General features: G+C 42.7%; 1 protein-coding gene across 5 annotated transcripts in view; it reads left to right on the top strand.

The window, feature by feature from the left end:
- Positions 1-9,372, top strand: part of LOC139373302 (cingulin b) — a 58,270-nt gene extending 48,898 nt beyond the window's left edge. For 4 of the 5 annotated variants that reach the window (XM_071113681.1, XM_071113678.1, XM_071113682.1 and 1 more), the window contains exons 10-20: positions 1,415-1,627; positions 1,729-1,815; positions 2,064-2,312; positions 2,470-2,640; positions 3,029-3,190; positions 3,439-3,528; positions 3,643-3,726; positions 3,850-3,968; positions 4,146-4,254; positions 6,924-7,084; positions 7,669-9,372. In XM_071113681.1, coding sequence (XP_070969782.1) covers positions 1,415-1,627; positions 1,729-1,815; positions 2,064-2,312; positions 2,470-2,640; positions 3,029-3,190; positions 3,439-3,528; positions 3,643-3,726; positions 3,850-3,968; positions 4,146-4,254; positions 6,924-7,084; positions 7,669-7,801 — 1,578 coding nt within the window. In that variant the 3' untranslated portion in view covers positions 7,802-9,372. The remainder of the gene's footprint in view (positions 1-1,414; positions 1,628-1,728; positions 1,816-2,063; positions 2,313-2,469; positions 2,641-3,028; positions 3,191-3,438; positions 3,529-3,642; positions 3,727-3,849; positions 3,969-4,145; positions 4,255-6,923; positions 7,085-7,668) is intronic. The other variant, XM_071113683.1, reaches the window with a different exon arrangement.
- The last annotated feature ends 5,417 nt before the right edge of the window (positions 9,373-14,789 follow it).

Raw genomic sequence — 14,789 nt, 5'->3', positions numbered from 1 at the left:
CGTCAATGTTGTTGTCTGACGCAATACGGAACATGTCCCAGTCCACGTGATGGAAGCAGTCTTGGAGTGTGGAGTCAGCTTGGTCGGACCAGCGTTGGACAGACCTCAGCGTGGGAGCCTCTTGTTTTAGTTTCTGTCTGTAGGCAGGGATCAACAGAATGGAGTCGTGGTCAGCTTTTCCGAAAGGGGGGCGGGGCAGGGCCTTATATGCGTCGCGGAAGTTAGAGTAACAATGATCCAAGGTCTTACACTTTGAATGGTGTATGAATACACCCAGGCACTACAAAGATACAGGTGTCCTTCCTAACTCCGTTGCCGTAGAGGAAGGAAACCACTCAGGGATTTCACCATGAGGCCAACGGTGACTTTAAAAGTTACGCAGTTTAATGGCTGTGATAGGAGGAAATTTGAGGATGGATCAAGAACATTGTAGTTACTCCACTATACTAACCTAATTGACAGAGTGAAAATATCTGTATTTTTATTTTTTTAAATTACAAAACATGCATCCTGTTTGCACAAAGCACTACAGTTGCAAAGCAATTACATTTTTGTCCTAAATACAAAGTGTTATGTTTGGTGCAAATACAACACATTACTGAGTACCACTCTCCATATTTTCAAGCATAGTGGTGGCTGTATTATGTTATGGATATGCTTGTAATCGTTATGGACTGGAGTTTCAGGAATAAACATTTACTGAATGGAGCTAAGCACAGGCAAAATCCTAGAGGAAAACCTGGTTCAGTCTGCTTCCCATAAGACATTGGGAGATTCATTCACCTTTCAGCAGGACAATAACCTGAAATACAAGGACAAATCTACACTGGAGTTGCTTACCAAAAACACAGTGAATGTTCCTGAGTGGGAAAGTTAAAACATTTGACTTAATGGTTGTCTAGCAATGATCAACATCAAATTTGACAGCGCTTGAAGATTTTTGAAAGGAATAATAGGCAAATGTTGCACAATCCAGGTGTGTAAGCTCTTCGAGACTTACCCAGAAATTGAAACTGAAATTTTTAACATGTTTTAATTTTGTCATTATGTGGTATTGTGTGTAGATGGGTGAGAAACATGGATTAAATGGATATATATATATATATATATATATATATATATATATATATATATATATATATATATATATATATATATATATATATATATATATATATATATATATATATATATATATATATATATATATTTAATCCATTTTGAATTCAGGCTGTAACACAACAAAATGTGGATTAGGTCAAGGGGTATGAATACTTTCTGAAGGCACTTTACACAATTAATACACCCACATTCTAACTCATTCTCTCCCACACACTCACACACAAAAGGCAGTTTCACACATCCTGTTCCTCATCCTCTTTATTCATCTTGGTCACAATTTGTTTTTTCCAAGGATCTTCAGCGTTGTAATGATGATATTAAGCAGGCTCGCACGGAGGTCGACAGACAAAAGGTTGAGCTGAATGAGAAGGAGGCGGAGCTTCAAGCCTTGAGGAGGGCTAGCCAAGTAAGGGAGTCTGAATTGAGGTCAGAGAATGACCGACTGAAGGACCAATCACGGCAGGGGAAAGATGAGCTCGAGATGGCACTTGAGAAGGCAAAGCAGGTGAGGTGACATCAACTTGCAACAACTAAACTTTGACTGAGTGTGGGATGGATCATGGATGTGAGGTTGAACTCTTTTTACCCCTCTCTCGCGGTCTCTAGTCATCAGGTGGGTCCTCACCATTGGATCAGGGGAGTCTGGAGCTTCAGGAAGCCAACACAAGGCTGAGAGAGAGACTGACTCTCATGGTAAAATACACTTACCAAAACCGCAGCATGCGTATATAGCTATGGAAAAACACACAGGAGTAACACTTGGCAAACATAAGCTACACCTCTAGGCACAAATGCAAGTGTGAGACTTTTATATCTTAGAAAAGGACACATAATTACTACACAGTAATGCATGGATTCATAAACTCTCTGATCTGTTATTACGTTAAGGTATACCTAAATACACACACCCATTTATTTAGGAGTATTTTTCTGTTCCACAGACGAGGCTTCACTCCAGCGTGCCCCAGACCTCGGAGGCTGAGCAGGCACTGGAAGACGAGAACCGCTCCCTGAGGTCCCAACTGGAGGAAGCCAGGCGAGGAGCCTCCCGTCTGGGCAAGGACAGGGATGAGCTGGGCCAACGGCTGGAGGAGAGAGATCTGGAGAGAGATGCGCTGCGCAAGGGCAAGAGTGACCTGGAGGAGCAGAAGAGACTGTTAGACCGGGCCCTGGAGAAGATTAGCAAGGAGGTGCGGCATTGTGTGTGCGCTCATCTGCTTTTTTATGCATTTATTTTCTGTTGCCCTGGTATGGATTTTGGGTTGCTTTAAAACTGAATTGACAAAGATCACCCTATCCTTCTTTCCCATCCATGCCCTTTCCACCCACCCTTTCTCTACCCGTCAGATGGAGGTGGTGCTCGGGGACTCCCGTCAGTCGGTGCAGGCCCTGCAGAGCCAGATGGATGAATACAGGGAGCGCTCCAGGAGAGACCTACAGGATGCCCAGCGGCAGGGCAAAGACAGACTGGCTGAACTGCAGAGGGCCCAGGCCAACTTGAAGACACTGCAGGAAGAGGTGAGGGAGAGAGCAGGGGGGAGGAGGAGAGTAGGGAGCGAGAAAGGACAGACTGGCTGAGCAACAGAGGCCCCAGGCCAACCTAAAGACACTTCAGGATGAGGGAGAGCAGAGCAAAGGAAAGGACAGGAAGATGGTGTTCAGGTACAGAGAAAGGAGTAAACGGTGGAGAGAGAGAGTTTGCAGGTATATTTTAGAGAGAAAGCAGAAAGGAGAATAAAAGGATTTGAGGGAAGAGAAGAAAGAAAATATAAAGATACGGTATGAAGGGAGTTAGTTGATGAGACAAACCTGAGGTGATTCTTACGTGGCTTATCAATATATTGGGAATATTATGTCCCCTTTCCAAATGTTGAACCACTGACTCCATCCCCATTCCGTGGTCCAGGTTTCTCGTTTGAAGAAAGAGCTGCTGGTGTGTGGGGAGGAGAGGGACAGCGCCCAGCTGGAGAGAGACCTGCTCAGCAGCCGCCTCAAACATCTGGAAAGCGAACTGGACTCTGAGAGGAGCTCTCAGACGGACCGCAACAGGGAACTCAGAGGCCTGGAGGTGAGGGGTCAAAGGTCATTACCTTTAAATGTCAAAGATTTTGGGGTGAATTATAGGTGTGGAAATACTGTATGTCTGAGAAATGGAGGTTAGAGGTCAAGGGTTCTTCTGAGAGCTTTGGGAATTGTATGTGAAAGACTTCTAGCCTTGGACTATCAGCATGGAGTATATGATGTTGGGAAGGAGAGGAGAGCTTGAAAAGACATGGTCAAACTAATTTGTTTACAACTTGGATGGATGTGTGTCAGGACAAAGTGAAGACGATGGAAATTGAATTGGATGAGGAGAAGAGCAGCGCGGAGCTTCTCAATGATCGTGTTGCACGCAGTCGAGAACAGGTACTGTACTTCAATACACACACATACTTGAATACACACAAGCAGGTACTGATTTCCATACAGACTAAGTCACTCAGAATGTTTGCTTATTCTCTTTCTTCCATTCTCTCTCAGATTGACCAGCTGCGTGGAGACCTGATGAAGGAGCGCTCAACCGTACACGACCTGGAGATGGACAAGAGTGTCCTAGAGAGACAGGTATAGATTTCACTTTTCATATCCAACATTTTATGTAACAGAAAATGCCTAATTCTAAGTTTCATCACCCTCAAAAACATTTTTGCTCAAACACATCTTGATATGCCAACGCGCTCTCCTCAGGTGAAGGAGTTGAGGTCCCGTGTGGCAGACATGGAGACACAGTCCCGTCCCTCCACTGGAATGACTTTGTTAGAGGGTAAAGTGCAGGAGCTGGAGGAGAGGCTACACAGTGAAGAGAGGTGTGTACATGCTATACTTAGCCATGATGTGTAACTGCTCAAGTACTATGGATACTACATGAAGAACTAACATGACACCCACCATCATTTTAACTAGCAGTAGTCCTGGCTTTGTGGATACTATAGTTGATCTGAATAGAATGAATATTGTGTGTAATGATATGTTTCCGTGTTCAGAGAGAAGCTGAGTATCCAGGCCTCCCAGAGGAGAGTAGAGAGAAAGCTTAAGGAAATAATCGTCACTCTGGACCAGGAGAGGAACCAGCACGCTGAGCAACGAGACCAGGTACATGTTAATGGATACTGGTGGTCCTCTGTAGCTCAGTTGGTAGAGCATGGCACTTGCAACGCCAGAATTGTGGGTTCAATTCCCGGGACCACCAATATGTGAAGTGTTTACACGCATCACTGTAAGTTGCTTTGGAGAAAATAGTCTGAAAAATGGCATATTATTTTATACCATGGCATTGTTGAATACTTGTTTCTGATTGGCTTGAAGGGCATTCAAGTGTGCATTATTTCCCTATAACACACAGTAAAATTCAATGGCTATAATTTTTACATGTTCTGTGTTTGAGCTGCCTTTGAAAGCAAAAGTCGAATTGAAAACATTGTTGAATTCGATTTTCAGCACCTTTACACTGATGACAATTTTGGTGTGATAGTAACACAGCAGGAATAGTGTTTTCAATGCAGTACATAGTTTGAAATCTTGGCAAGCTTCTTCAAAATGCACATACAGTACCACTCAAAAGTTTGGACACACCTACTCATTCAAGAGTTTCTTAATTTTTACATTGTAGAATAATAGTGTTAAGACATCAACTATGAAATAACATATATGGAATCATGTAGTAAGCAAAAAAGTGTTAAACAAATCAAAATATATGTTATATTGTTCAAATTAGCCACTATGTGCCTTGACCAGCTTCACCTGGAATGCTTTTCCAACAGTCTTGAAAGAGTTCCCCCATATGCTAAGCACTTGTTGGCTGCTTTAGCAACTCATCCCAAACCATCTCAAATGGGTTGAAGTCGGGTGATTGTGGAGGCTAGGCCTAATGATGCAGCGCTCATCACTCCTTGGTCAAATAGCCCCAACACAGCCTGGAGGTGTGTTGGGTCATTGTCCTGTTGAAAAACAAATGATAGTCCCACTAAGCACAAACCAGATAGGATGGTGTATCGCTGCAGAATGCTGTGTTAGCCATGCTGGTTAAGCGTGCTTTGAATTCTAACTCATCAGACCAAAGGACAGATTTCCACCGGTCTAATGTCCATTGCTCGTGTTTCTTGGCCCTAGCAAGTGTCTTCTTGTTATTGGTGTCCTTTAAAGTAGTTTCTTTGCAGTAATTCGACCATGACAGTCCTCACGAGAGCCAGTTTCATCATAGCGCTTGATGGTTTTTGCAACTGCACTTGAAGAAACTTTTAACGTTTTCTTAGAAATGTTCCGTATTGATTGACCTTCATGTCTTTAAAGTAATGATGGACTGTTTCTCTTTAGTTATTTGAGCTGTTCTTGGTATTTTATCAAATAGGGATATCTTCTGTATACCACCCCTACCTTGCCTTCCACAAATGAACTTTTAACAAGGCACACCTGTTAATTTAAATGCATTCCAGGAGACTACCTCATGAAGCTGGTTGAGAGAATGCCAAGAATGTGTAAAGCTGTCATCAAGGCAAAGGGTGGCTACTTTGAAGAATCTCAAATATAAAATATATTCTGATTTACGTTTTGTTTTTTTGGTCACTACATGATTCCATATGTTATTTCATAGTTTTTATGTCTTCATTATTATTCTACAATGTAGAAAATAGTCAAAATAAAAACTCTGGACACACCTACACATTCAAAACTTTTGACTGGTACTGTATGTGTTCACACACATGCACTCTTCCTTCTGATACATGCTACTCTCAAACCAAAAAAAAAGTGACAAACGTATTGGTCACTTATGTTTAACGGTTTAGTAATTTTCTGTACAATGTTGTTGTATCTACTTGGGCATGTTAAGCTGTACTTTATCATACAGTGGCTTCAGGTGGTAGATGCAGGTGCTCACATTCACCTTCCTTTGGTTTTGGTATTCTTTGTGGTTATTTTTACTTTTAACTAAACTGTAACAAAGGGTTATATACTTTTCTGGGGCTTACACTTTCCTACTCTTCCTGCTGTATACATGAGATATTTGTGACAATCCGCTTCATGCACAACGGTTTGAGAGGAACCAGCATGCTGAGCAACTAGAACAGGTACATGTTAATGGATACGGTTGGTCCTCTGTAGCTCAGTTGGCAGAGTATGGCGGTTGCAACGCCGGGATAGTGGGTTTGATTCCCGGGACCACCATTATGTAACATGTATACACCCATGACTAAGTCGCTTTGGATAAAAGTGTCTGCTAAATGGCATTTATTTTTATTATTATTTCATACATTGTTGAATACTAGTTTTTGCTTGGCTTGAAGGGCATTCTTGAATGTTCATTATTTCCCTATAACACATGGTAGAATTCAATGGCTATAGTTCTTACATGTTCTACTGTATGTTTGAGTTGCTTTTGAAAGCTAGCGCGTCATGGAGCACACCTTCCATGTTCATTAATTTCCAGGGAACGCATAGCCCCTCATTGATTATCACTTAGTACATTCACGTCTATGTACATACAGTATGTATACTATAACATGAAAATTAATGTAATGACAGAGAACTAGATGGTTTTTGGTGGAGATTCCTATTGTCTCCTCACTCTACAACTACATACGATAAATACTTCAAGTCAAGCAAGCACACATTTTCTTCAGGACGTTGTCTTTTCTATGCATTTAATAGCGGACTTGCTGTGTCCTGCTGACCGTGGACCTTTCCTTGGTCCCTTGTGCTGTGTGACCGTATCCTAAACTCTAGGTGCTACAGTATCCTAACCACCTGTCCACCTCTGTCCCCAGCTGTCCCTGCGTGTGAAGGCCCTGAAGCGTCAGCTGGACGAGAGCGAAGGCGAGGTGGAACGACTAGAGGGGGTCCGCAGGAAGGCTCTTAGGGACCTGGAGGAGCAGCAGGAGCTGCAGGAAGCACTGCAGGCCAAAGTCACATCACTGGAGTCTGAGAAGTGAGTTCCCTGATAAATAAATATATATATACATATATATACATACATACATACATACATACATACACACATACATACACACATACACACACACAAATTCCTTAGTATCTGCAGGCAAAAGCCACAGCACTGGAGAGTGAGCTAAAGTGAGTTCCCTCTCTGACACATCTATCTACAGTACATACTAGCAGTATACACCAAATGTATTCTCTAGTATCCCATACCCTCTATATGACTGTTCTGTACAGCGTTGCATCTTGTCATACCAGTTATTATACCAGTTATGCCAGATATGATTATGTATTATAATCCACACTCCTGTACAGACACCTTCACCAGTGTTGTCAAACCCCTCGGGGGCCAGCAGGTGGTGCTTCAATGTCACTCAGCCCGCTGCTCAAACCTGCTCAAATTGAGAAATAACTATTTCTTGTTTTAGTCCTCTTTTGAAATGCATTAGCAGACATTGGAATGGTTCAGGGAACAACAAAAAATACTCAGTTCCTACTGAATATACTGGAATTTGTGTCCCTTTTTAGTAACAACTACAGTCAATGACAACCGTGTCTTGTTCACTTGTTCAGGCGGAAGGTGTATCAGACGCGTCGACCTGTCCTGGGAGCCTCCAACCTCAGTTCTGAGGACGAGGACGGTTTTTACGACAACAGCATCGCCTCCATCCTCACTGAGGGACAATTACATACCACCAACTGCTAGGGAGAGATTTTTTCATATATTAAATTAATAGATTGAAATATAGCTGGTTAGAGGGAGGTACTCAGGACTCTACATGAAGTAGCTAACATGCCAAGCACTACGAAATTGACTTGCAGTTATTTTTCTGGTTTTATGAGAACTAGATTGCTGTGTCAGAGGTTGGTTGCCAGTACAATCAACTGTCATCCTGGCACCATAATTTCCTTATTTTCTTTTGTCAGTTAAAATATGAGATATTTTGTAGATTGACTAAGCCAAGGGCCCAAATAACTCAAAAGTAGTGCACTGTATAGGGAATAGGGTGCCATTTGGGGCACACACATGAACTTGGAATCACAGGGTTTTGCTGTGCCTCAACTTGACTTTGATGTTTTATAAGAATACTTGCTTGAATGTTTTACAGCACCTTTACACTGACTTGTGGTGGGATATTAACACAGCAGAAAAAGTTTCAATGCAGTACGTAGTTTAAATTCTTGGCAAGCCTTTTCACATGCACATGCGTGTTCACACGCAATCTCTCTTCTGATACTTTTTAAAATTGTATTTAACTAGGAAAGTCTTAAGAACAAAGTCTTATTTACAATGACGGCCTACCAAATGGCAAAAGGCCTCCTGCGGAGTCGGGGGCTGGGATTAAAAATAAAATAAAAAATCTAGGACAAAACACGCATGAATAGAGAGACAACACAGAGCGACCAAAGATACATGCTACTCTCAAACCAAAAGGTGGCAAACATATTGGTCACTTATGACAGTTGAGTTATTTTCGGTACAATGTTGTTGTATTTACATGGGCATGTTAAGCTGTACTTTATTGTACAGTGGCTTCAAGTGGTCGATGCAGGTGCTCACATTCACCTTCCTTTGGTTTTGGTATTCTTTGTGGTTATTTTGACTTTTGACTGTACTGTGAGGGCTGTGTACTTTTCTGGGGCTTACACTTTCCTACTCTTCCTGCTGTATACATCAGATATTTATGACAATCCGCTACATGCACAATGGTTTGAATCGTGGGTGAATCCCACTCCATCTCTATTCTTTCCATTACCTCTCACCCTTCTTAATAGCCTTTCTCTATCCTGTTCCTTATTTTATGTTTCAAGTATTTATCTCGCTGGTCTGTGCAAATGTTTTCACTCGAATGCCTTAAAATTATTTCTGTAATTGTAGTGGTTATTTATTAATACTGATGCTGTAGTTGCTACTATTGTCGTGTGTACCGTTTGTATGTTTCCTTCAGATGCAGCTACAAGTTATTTCAAGAGTAACTTGTGCTTGAATCTGCTTTCCTACCAACAGAGTAATCATATGATTGGAAGTGCAATAGTACATTTCTTCTCATTATGCCTGCCTTTTTAGTGAATGTACAATGAACTTTTCTCCCTTAAGTACATTTGCTGAGATTTTTACTTTGAATGTGGTAGTTTTCAGATGTCTTTCTGGGGCAACTTTGCCCAGGTTATGAAGTTTTTACTGTTTATTGTAACATTTGATGTGGTAGAAATCTGCTTGAGTTTTACCAGTATTTTGACACTTTGGTATTTCAAATAAATGTTGGACTTTGTGTGGATGTGACCATAAGTTATTTGTCCATAAAGTGTAATTAATTTAATAGAGATGGCTGCACTACTACACCAAGATAGCCGCGAGCCAGGCACATCTCCCGGCTAGCAAACGAAAATTACTACAACCGCAATACCTCTTTCGCCAACTGGCCTGGACCCTTTTGTCAACACGAGGCTCCGCTGTTCCACCATGACTGGTCTGCAGACATAACGACATCCGCTGTGACTCCAACCGGTCATTGCCGGACATCGGAGCAGGCGCTTCTACTAGCCCCAGCCTGCTAACTTTAAACGCTGCGTCTCCCGCTTGCTAAGTAGTAACGAATACCCAGCGGCTTCCCTGTTTCATCTATTGCTGTTCACTGGACCCTATGATCACTTTGCTACATAGCCGATGCCTGCTGGACTGTTCATTGATCACAGTACTCTATTTAGTTTATTCTTTGTTTATCTGTTGGTCCCAGCCTCGAACTCGGTCCCTGTGTGTAGTTAACTGACCCTCTCTGCCCATTCATCGTAATTTTACCTGTTGTCTTAGCTGATTAGCTGTTGTTGTCTTAGCTAGCTCTCCCAATCAACACCTGTGATTGCTTTATGCCTCGCTTTAAGTCTCTCAAATGTCAATATGTCTTGTATGTTCTCGTTTAGGATAGTTATCATTGTTTTAGTTTACTGCGGAGCCCCTAGTCCCACTCAACATGCCTCAGATACCTCCTTTGTCCCACCTCCTACACATGCAGGGATCTCACCCAGCATAACTAGTTCATCCAGAGATGCAACCCCTCTTATTGTCACAAAATGCCTGGGTTTACCTCCACTGTACCTGCACCCCTCCATACCCCAGTCTGTACATTATGCCCTGAATCTATTCTACCACGCCCGGAAACCTGCTCCTTTTATTCTCTGTCCCCAACGACCTAGACGACCAGTTTTGATAGCCTTTAGCGGTACCCTCATCCTACTCCTCTGTTCCTTGGGTGATGTGGAGGTTAACCCAGGACCTGCGTGTCCCCAGGCACCGTCATTTGTTGACTTCTGTAACCGAAAAAGCCTTGGTTTCATGCATGTTAACATCAGAAGCCTCCTCCCTAAATTAGTTTTACTCATTGCTTTAGCACACTCAGCCAACCCTGATGTCCTTGCCGTGTCGAATCCTGGCTTTGGAAGGCCACCAAAAATTGAGATTTCCATCCCCAACTATAACATTTTCCATCAAGATAGAACTGCCAAAGGGGGAGGAGTTGCAATCTACTGCAGAGATGGCTTGCAACGTTGTCATATTTTCCAGGTCTATGCCCAAACAGTTCGAGCTACTAATTTAAAAAATTACTCTCTCCAGAAATAAGTCTCACTGTTGCCGCCTGTTATAGACCCCCCCCCCCCCCCCCTCAGCTCCCAGCTGTGCCCTGGACACCATAGATGAGGGGTAATCAATTCACATATCTTCAGAGTTTGTTCTGTTAGGTGACCAAAACTGGGATATGCTTAGCACCCCGGCCGTCCTACAATCTAAGCTAGATGCCCTCAATTTCACACAAATTAAACCCACCAGATCAACCCTAAATCCGTAAACATGGGCACCCTCAGATATTATCCTGGCCATCTTGCCCTCCAAATACCTCTGCTGTTTTCAATCAGGATCTCAGTGAACATTGCCTGCATCCACTATGGGTCCGCCGTCAAATGATCACCCCTCATCACTGTCAAACACTCCCTGAAACACTTCTGCGAGCAGGCCTTTCGAATCAACTTAGCCCGGGTATCCTGGAAAAATATTGACCTCATCCCGTCAGTCGAGGATGCCTGGTTGTTCTTTAAAAGTAATTTCCTCACCATCTTAAATAAGCATACCCCTTTCAAAAAATATAGAACCAGGAACAGATATAGCCCTTGGTTCACTCCAGACCTGACTGCCCTCGACCAGCACAAAAACATCCTGTGGTGGACTGCAATCGCATTGAATTAGTCCCCGCAATATGAAACTGTTCAGGGAAGTCAGGAACCAATACACGCAGTCAGTCAGGAAAGCAAAGGCTAGCTTTTTCAAACAGAAATTTGCATCCTATAGCTATATCTCCAAAAAGTTTTTGGACACTTAAAGTCCTTGACGAACAAGAGCAGCTCCTCCCAGCTGCCCACTGCACTGAGGCTAGGTAACACTGTCACCACCGATAATTCCACGATAATCAAGAATTTCAATAAGTATTTCTCTACGGCTGGTCATGCTTTCCTCCTCCTGGCTACCCCAACCCCTGCAGATATTTCCCAAGCCTCCCCAGCTTCTCCTTCACCCAAATCCAGATATCAGATGTTCTGAAAGAGCTGCAAAACCTGGACCTGTACAAATCAGCTGGGCTAGACAATCTGGACCCTCTCTTTCTAGATCCCTAGAGATTGGAAAGCTGCTGTGGTCATCCCCCCCCCCCCCTTCAAAGGGGGTGACACTCTAGACCAAAACTGTTATAGACCTATATTGTGCCCTGCCTTTTCTAAAGTCTTCGAAAGCCAAGTTAATAAACAGATTACCAACCATTTCGAATCCCACCGTACCTTCTCCCCTGTGCAATCCGGTTTCCGAGCTGGTCATGGGTGCACCTCAGCCACGCTCAAGGTACTAAACGACATCATATGCTGGAGCATTGCAGTACGATAGCACATCATTTTAGGAGAGTAGAAAGCAAGTTTATGTGCGTTCATCATGCATGCTTGTACAGTGCGTGTGCAGGCATCTTATATCCTGATCCTGATATCCTGACTTGCATATTTTAGTTATCACCCTGGACCTTAGTGTGGAAGCTGACTCGTATAGCTGTTCGATGACTAATCAAGGCTTATTATAGTTTCAGCGTGTTGGATGGGCTGTTGATACTAGCATTACCTACAGTAGCATGTGGAGGGCTTGCTAAAAACCCACAGGGCGGTCAAGCGTTCATTGACTCTTATGGAAAGATCTGTTAGAGCTTATTCAGAAACTCTTATATGCAAGCTTATCTAGTAATCTATGGGGTAGACATGAGCCTTTAGCTCAAGTAGACTATTTGTAGGTCTAGGTTTGGATTAATCGGTCACTCACTGTGCATGCTGAAGATGCATCTGCTACTTTTGAGCAATTTCAGTTTGTTAGCATAAAACATACATTATTACTATGTGATGGTAGATCATGGCTGAGCTGTCCCGCTCTGCAGCAGTCTACTGTATGGTCTTCTCTCTGTACTATGACGGCTGTTTTCTATTCCAATTTCAGTCAGGCAAATGATGCCTTATCAGGCTCAAATAGCAGGGATTCAGTTCATATTGGGCGTCAGGACCCTTCAGCATGCAGTCTGCTCAAGAATCCATCTGCCTGCCTACTCTTCATGGCCTACGGAGAAGGAACGAACATGCATATCAGAGTATCTCTCCTTCTCGGTAGCACAAGTTTGAGTTCATGTTAAGGCAACAGTGTTGGGTTTACATGACTCTTTTCCAGAGGCGGTCCATATGATGGCTAGGCGTTCCTCAGTCTGAATACACTAAATGTTCCTTCCCTTTTTTATTTTGCATGATCTCTTAAATTCTGTTTGCATTATGGCCTCACATGTGGAACATTATCATCACCAGAATTAACACTGCTTTATCTTCATGTTATGCTGCCTGTATGCTGAGCACGGGCAGCACCCGGCGAACCTCTGTCCAACATTGAAGCTGGTAACCAATGACAAGATACTAGATCACGGCTCTGGTTCCTTCGTCAACGCTGCTAATTCTGCACTGCTACTGCTCCCCAATGGATCATTTCTTCACTCTGATCCTCTAACTGCTACAATTGATTTATTCTGAGGATTGCGAAACCTACCGGAGTTCTTGCAGTATTGCTATATGATCATGATTCTGTCAGCCAGTGGACCATTATCTACTTTGCATAGGTAGAATATCCTCATACACTAAGTTTACAGCTTTTCCCGCCTCATGGGCTTCAAAATTGCAATCTTCGGGCAATGACAAAAGGTTACCTATCACCCTCACTCTATGCAACAACAAAAAATATTAATGTTGAGGGAAGGGCGTTTTGTCTCGTACAATTATTTTATTTAGAAGCAGCTGCTTATGGCTTTCTCTATGTATTTTACGGTTGGGGAATACAATTCATATTCATTTCTTTAATAATTGCATTTTTATTGAATTATGGCCACTCGCATGTTCACATTGTTAGTAAAGCATTCCCAAACTAATGGGAAGGCTAAAGGTAGGCCAGCTATCATTGCTCAAACTAGCGCTGCATTCTGTCCTGTCTTCCATGTTACGCTACCTGCAATGGCGACCGCTGGTCACGTCAGGCGAGATACTGGTTTTCCCCACAGCTCCGTCTCTGCTAACGCTGCGGGGTATCTCCTGAGCTATACGCAGCCATTCATTTCGCATCGGTGCTGCTTTGACGGCTTCTCTATCTGTCCCTGCATCCACACTTAAGTTCGTGGGGTCAAGGATATTTTTTTTTAATTCCAAAAGTGATCATCTGCGAGTAATATACCTTATAGTTCGCTACATCAGCATTCAGCCTCCAGTCAATAGCATTGCTTTGGTATTAAAAGTCAGTGCATTATAATTAGCACAGGTGGTTGGCTGGATGCTTAGGTTGCGTATAGTAGATATTTAATGTAGGCAACAGATGATTACGCTTGTCAGTGATAGCACTCGGCGGGGCTTCTTTAGGGTGGCTGGGTCTACACTGCTACGTGGCATATGGTCACGTGCCAAGATGAACATTCTACATCGAATTCATTTGCATGATACGATTACTTTAGGTGGTCATTCGATAATATTTAAATGGTGCTTCTGCCGTAGCTACACACACTGATGTAAGGTTCTGCTGTTTGGGAGATTGGTGTAGTTTACCGCTCCCACTGCCCGTAAGTTGTATTTTACATGGACGCTTTGCTCGGGCAGCGAGTTACCATGAATGTGAAAAGCCTGTATCGCCAAGACTTGCATTATTTATTGCTGAATAAATGGTTGAACATATTTCTACGTGCCGTTTGTCTTCTGAACTACGGATTTCAGCACCCAAAGAAAAACTTTCATTTACACAGGACAAACAGGTACAAGGAAAGCATTAAAGAATGGAAATATTTACAATTATCGATTGACAGCGACTCAATGTAGTCGGATGTTGAGTGTAGTCAGCTAAAATGTTAACAAGTGATAAAATGCTTAAACACACAGACATGCAGGAATGGGAAGTTCAACACAGACTCAAAGACAAAGGAAAACTCATATGCACACGCATAGACAGTCTAATTAAATTCACATACTGGTACACACATTCTTGGACACCGTGAATTTTTTTTTGCTTGCATAGTCCTGTTTACACTGCACATCTCTCACGACAGAGGGCTATTATATAAATATGCTTCATTAATCACGTATGTAACAGAACCACA

The sequence above is a fragment of the Oncorhynchus clarkii genome, chromosome 18, assembly GCF_045791955.1.
Source record: "Oncorhynchus clarkii lewisi isolate Uvic-CL-2024 chromosome 18, UVic_Ocla_1.0, whole genome shotgun sequence".
Classification (NCBI taxonomy): domain Eukaryota; kingdom Metazoa; phylum Chordata; class Actinopteri; order Salmoniformes; family Salmonidae; genus Oncorhynchus; species Oncorhynchus clarkii.
This window is presented reverse-complemented; position numbering and strand designations above follow the sequence as displayed.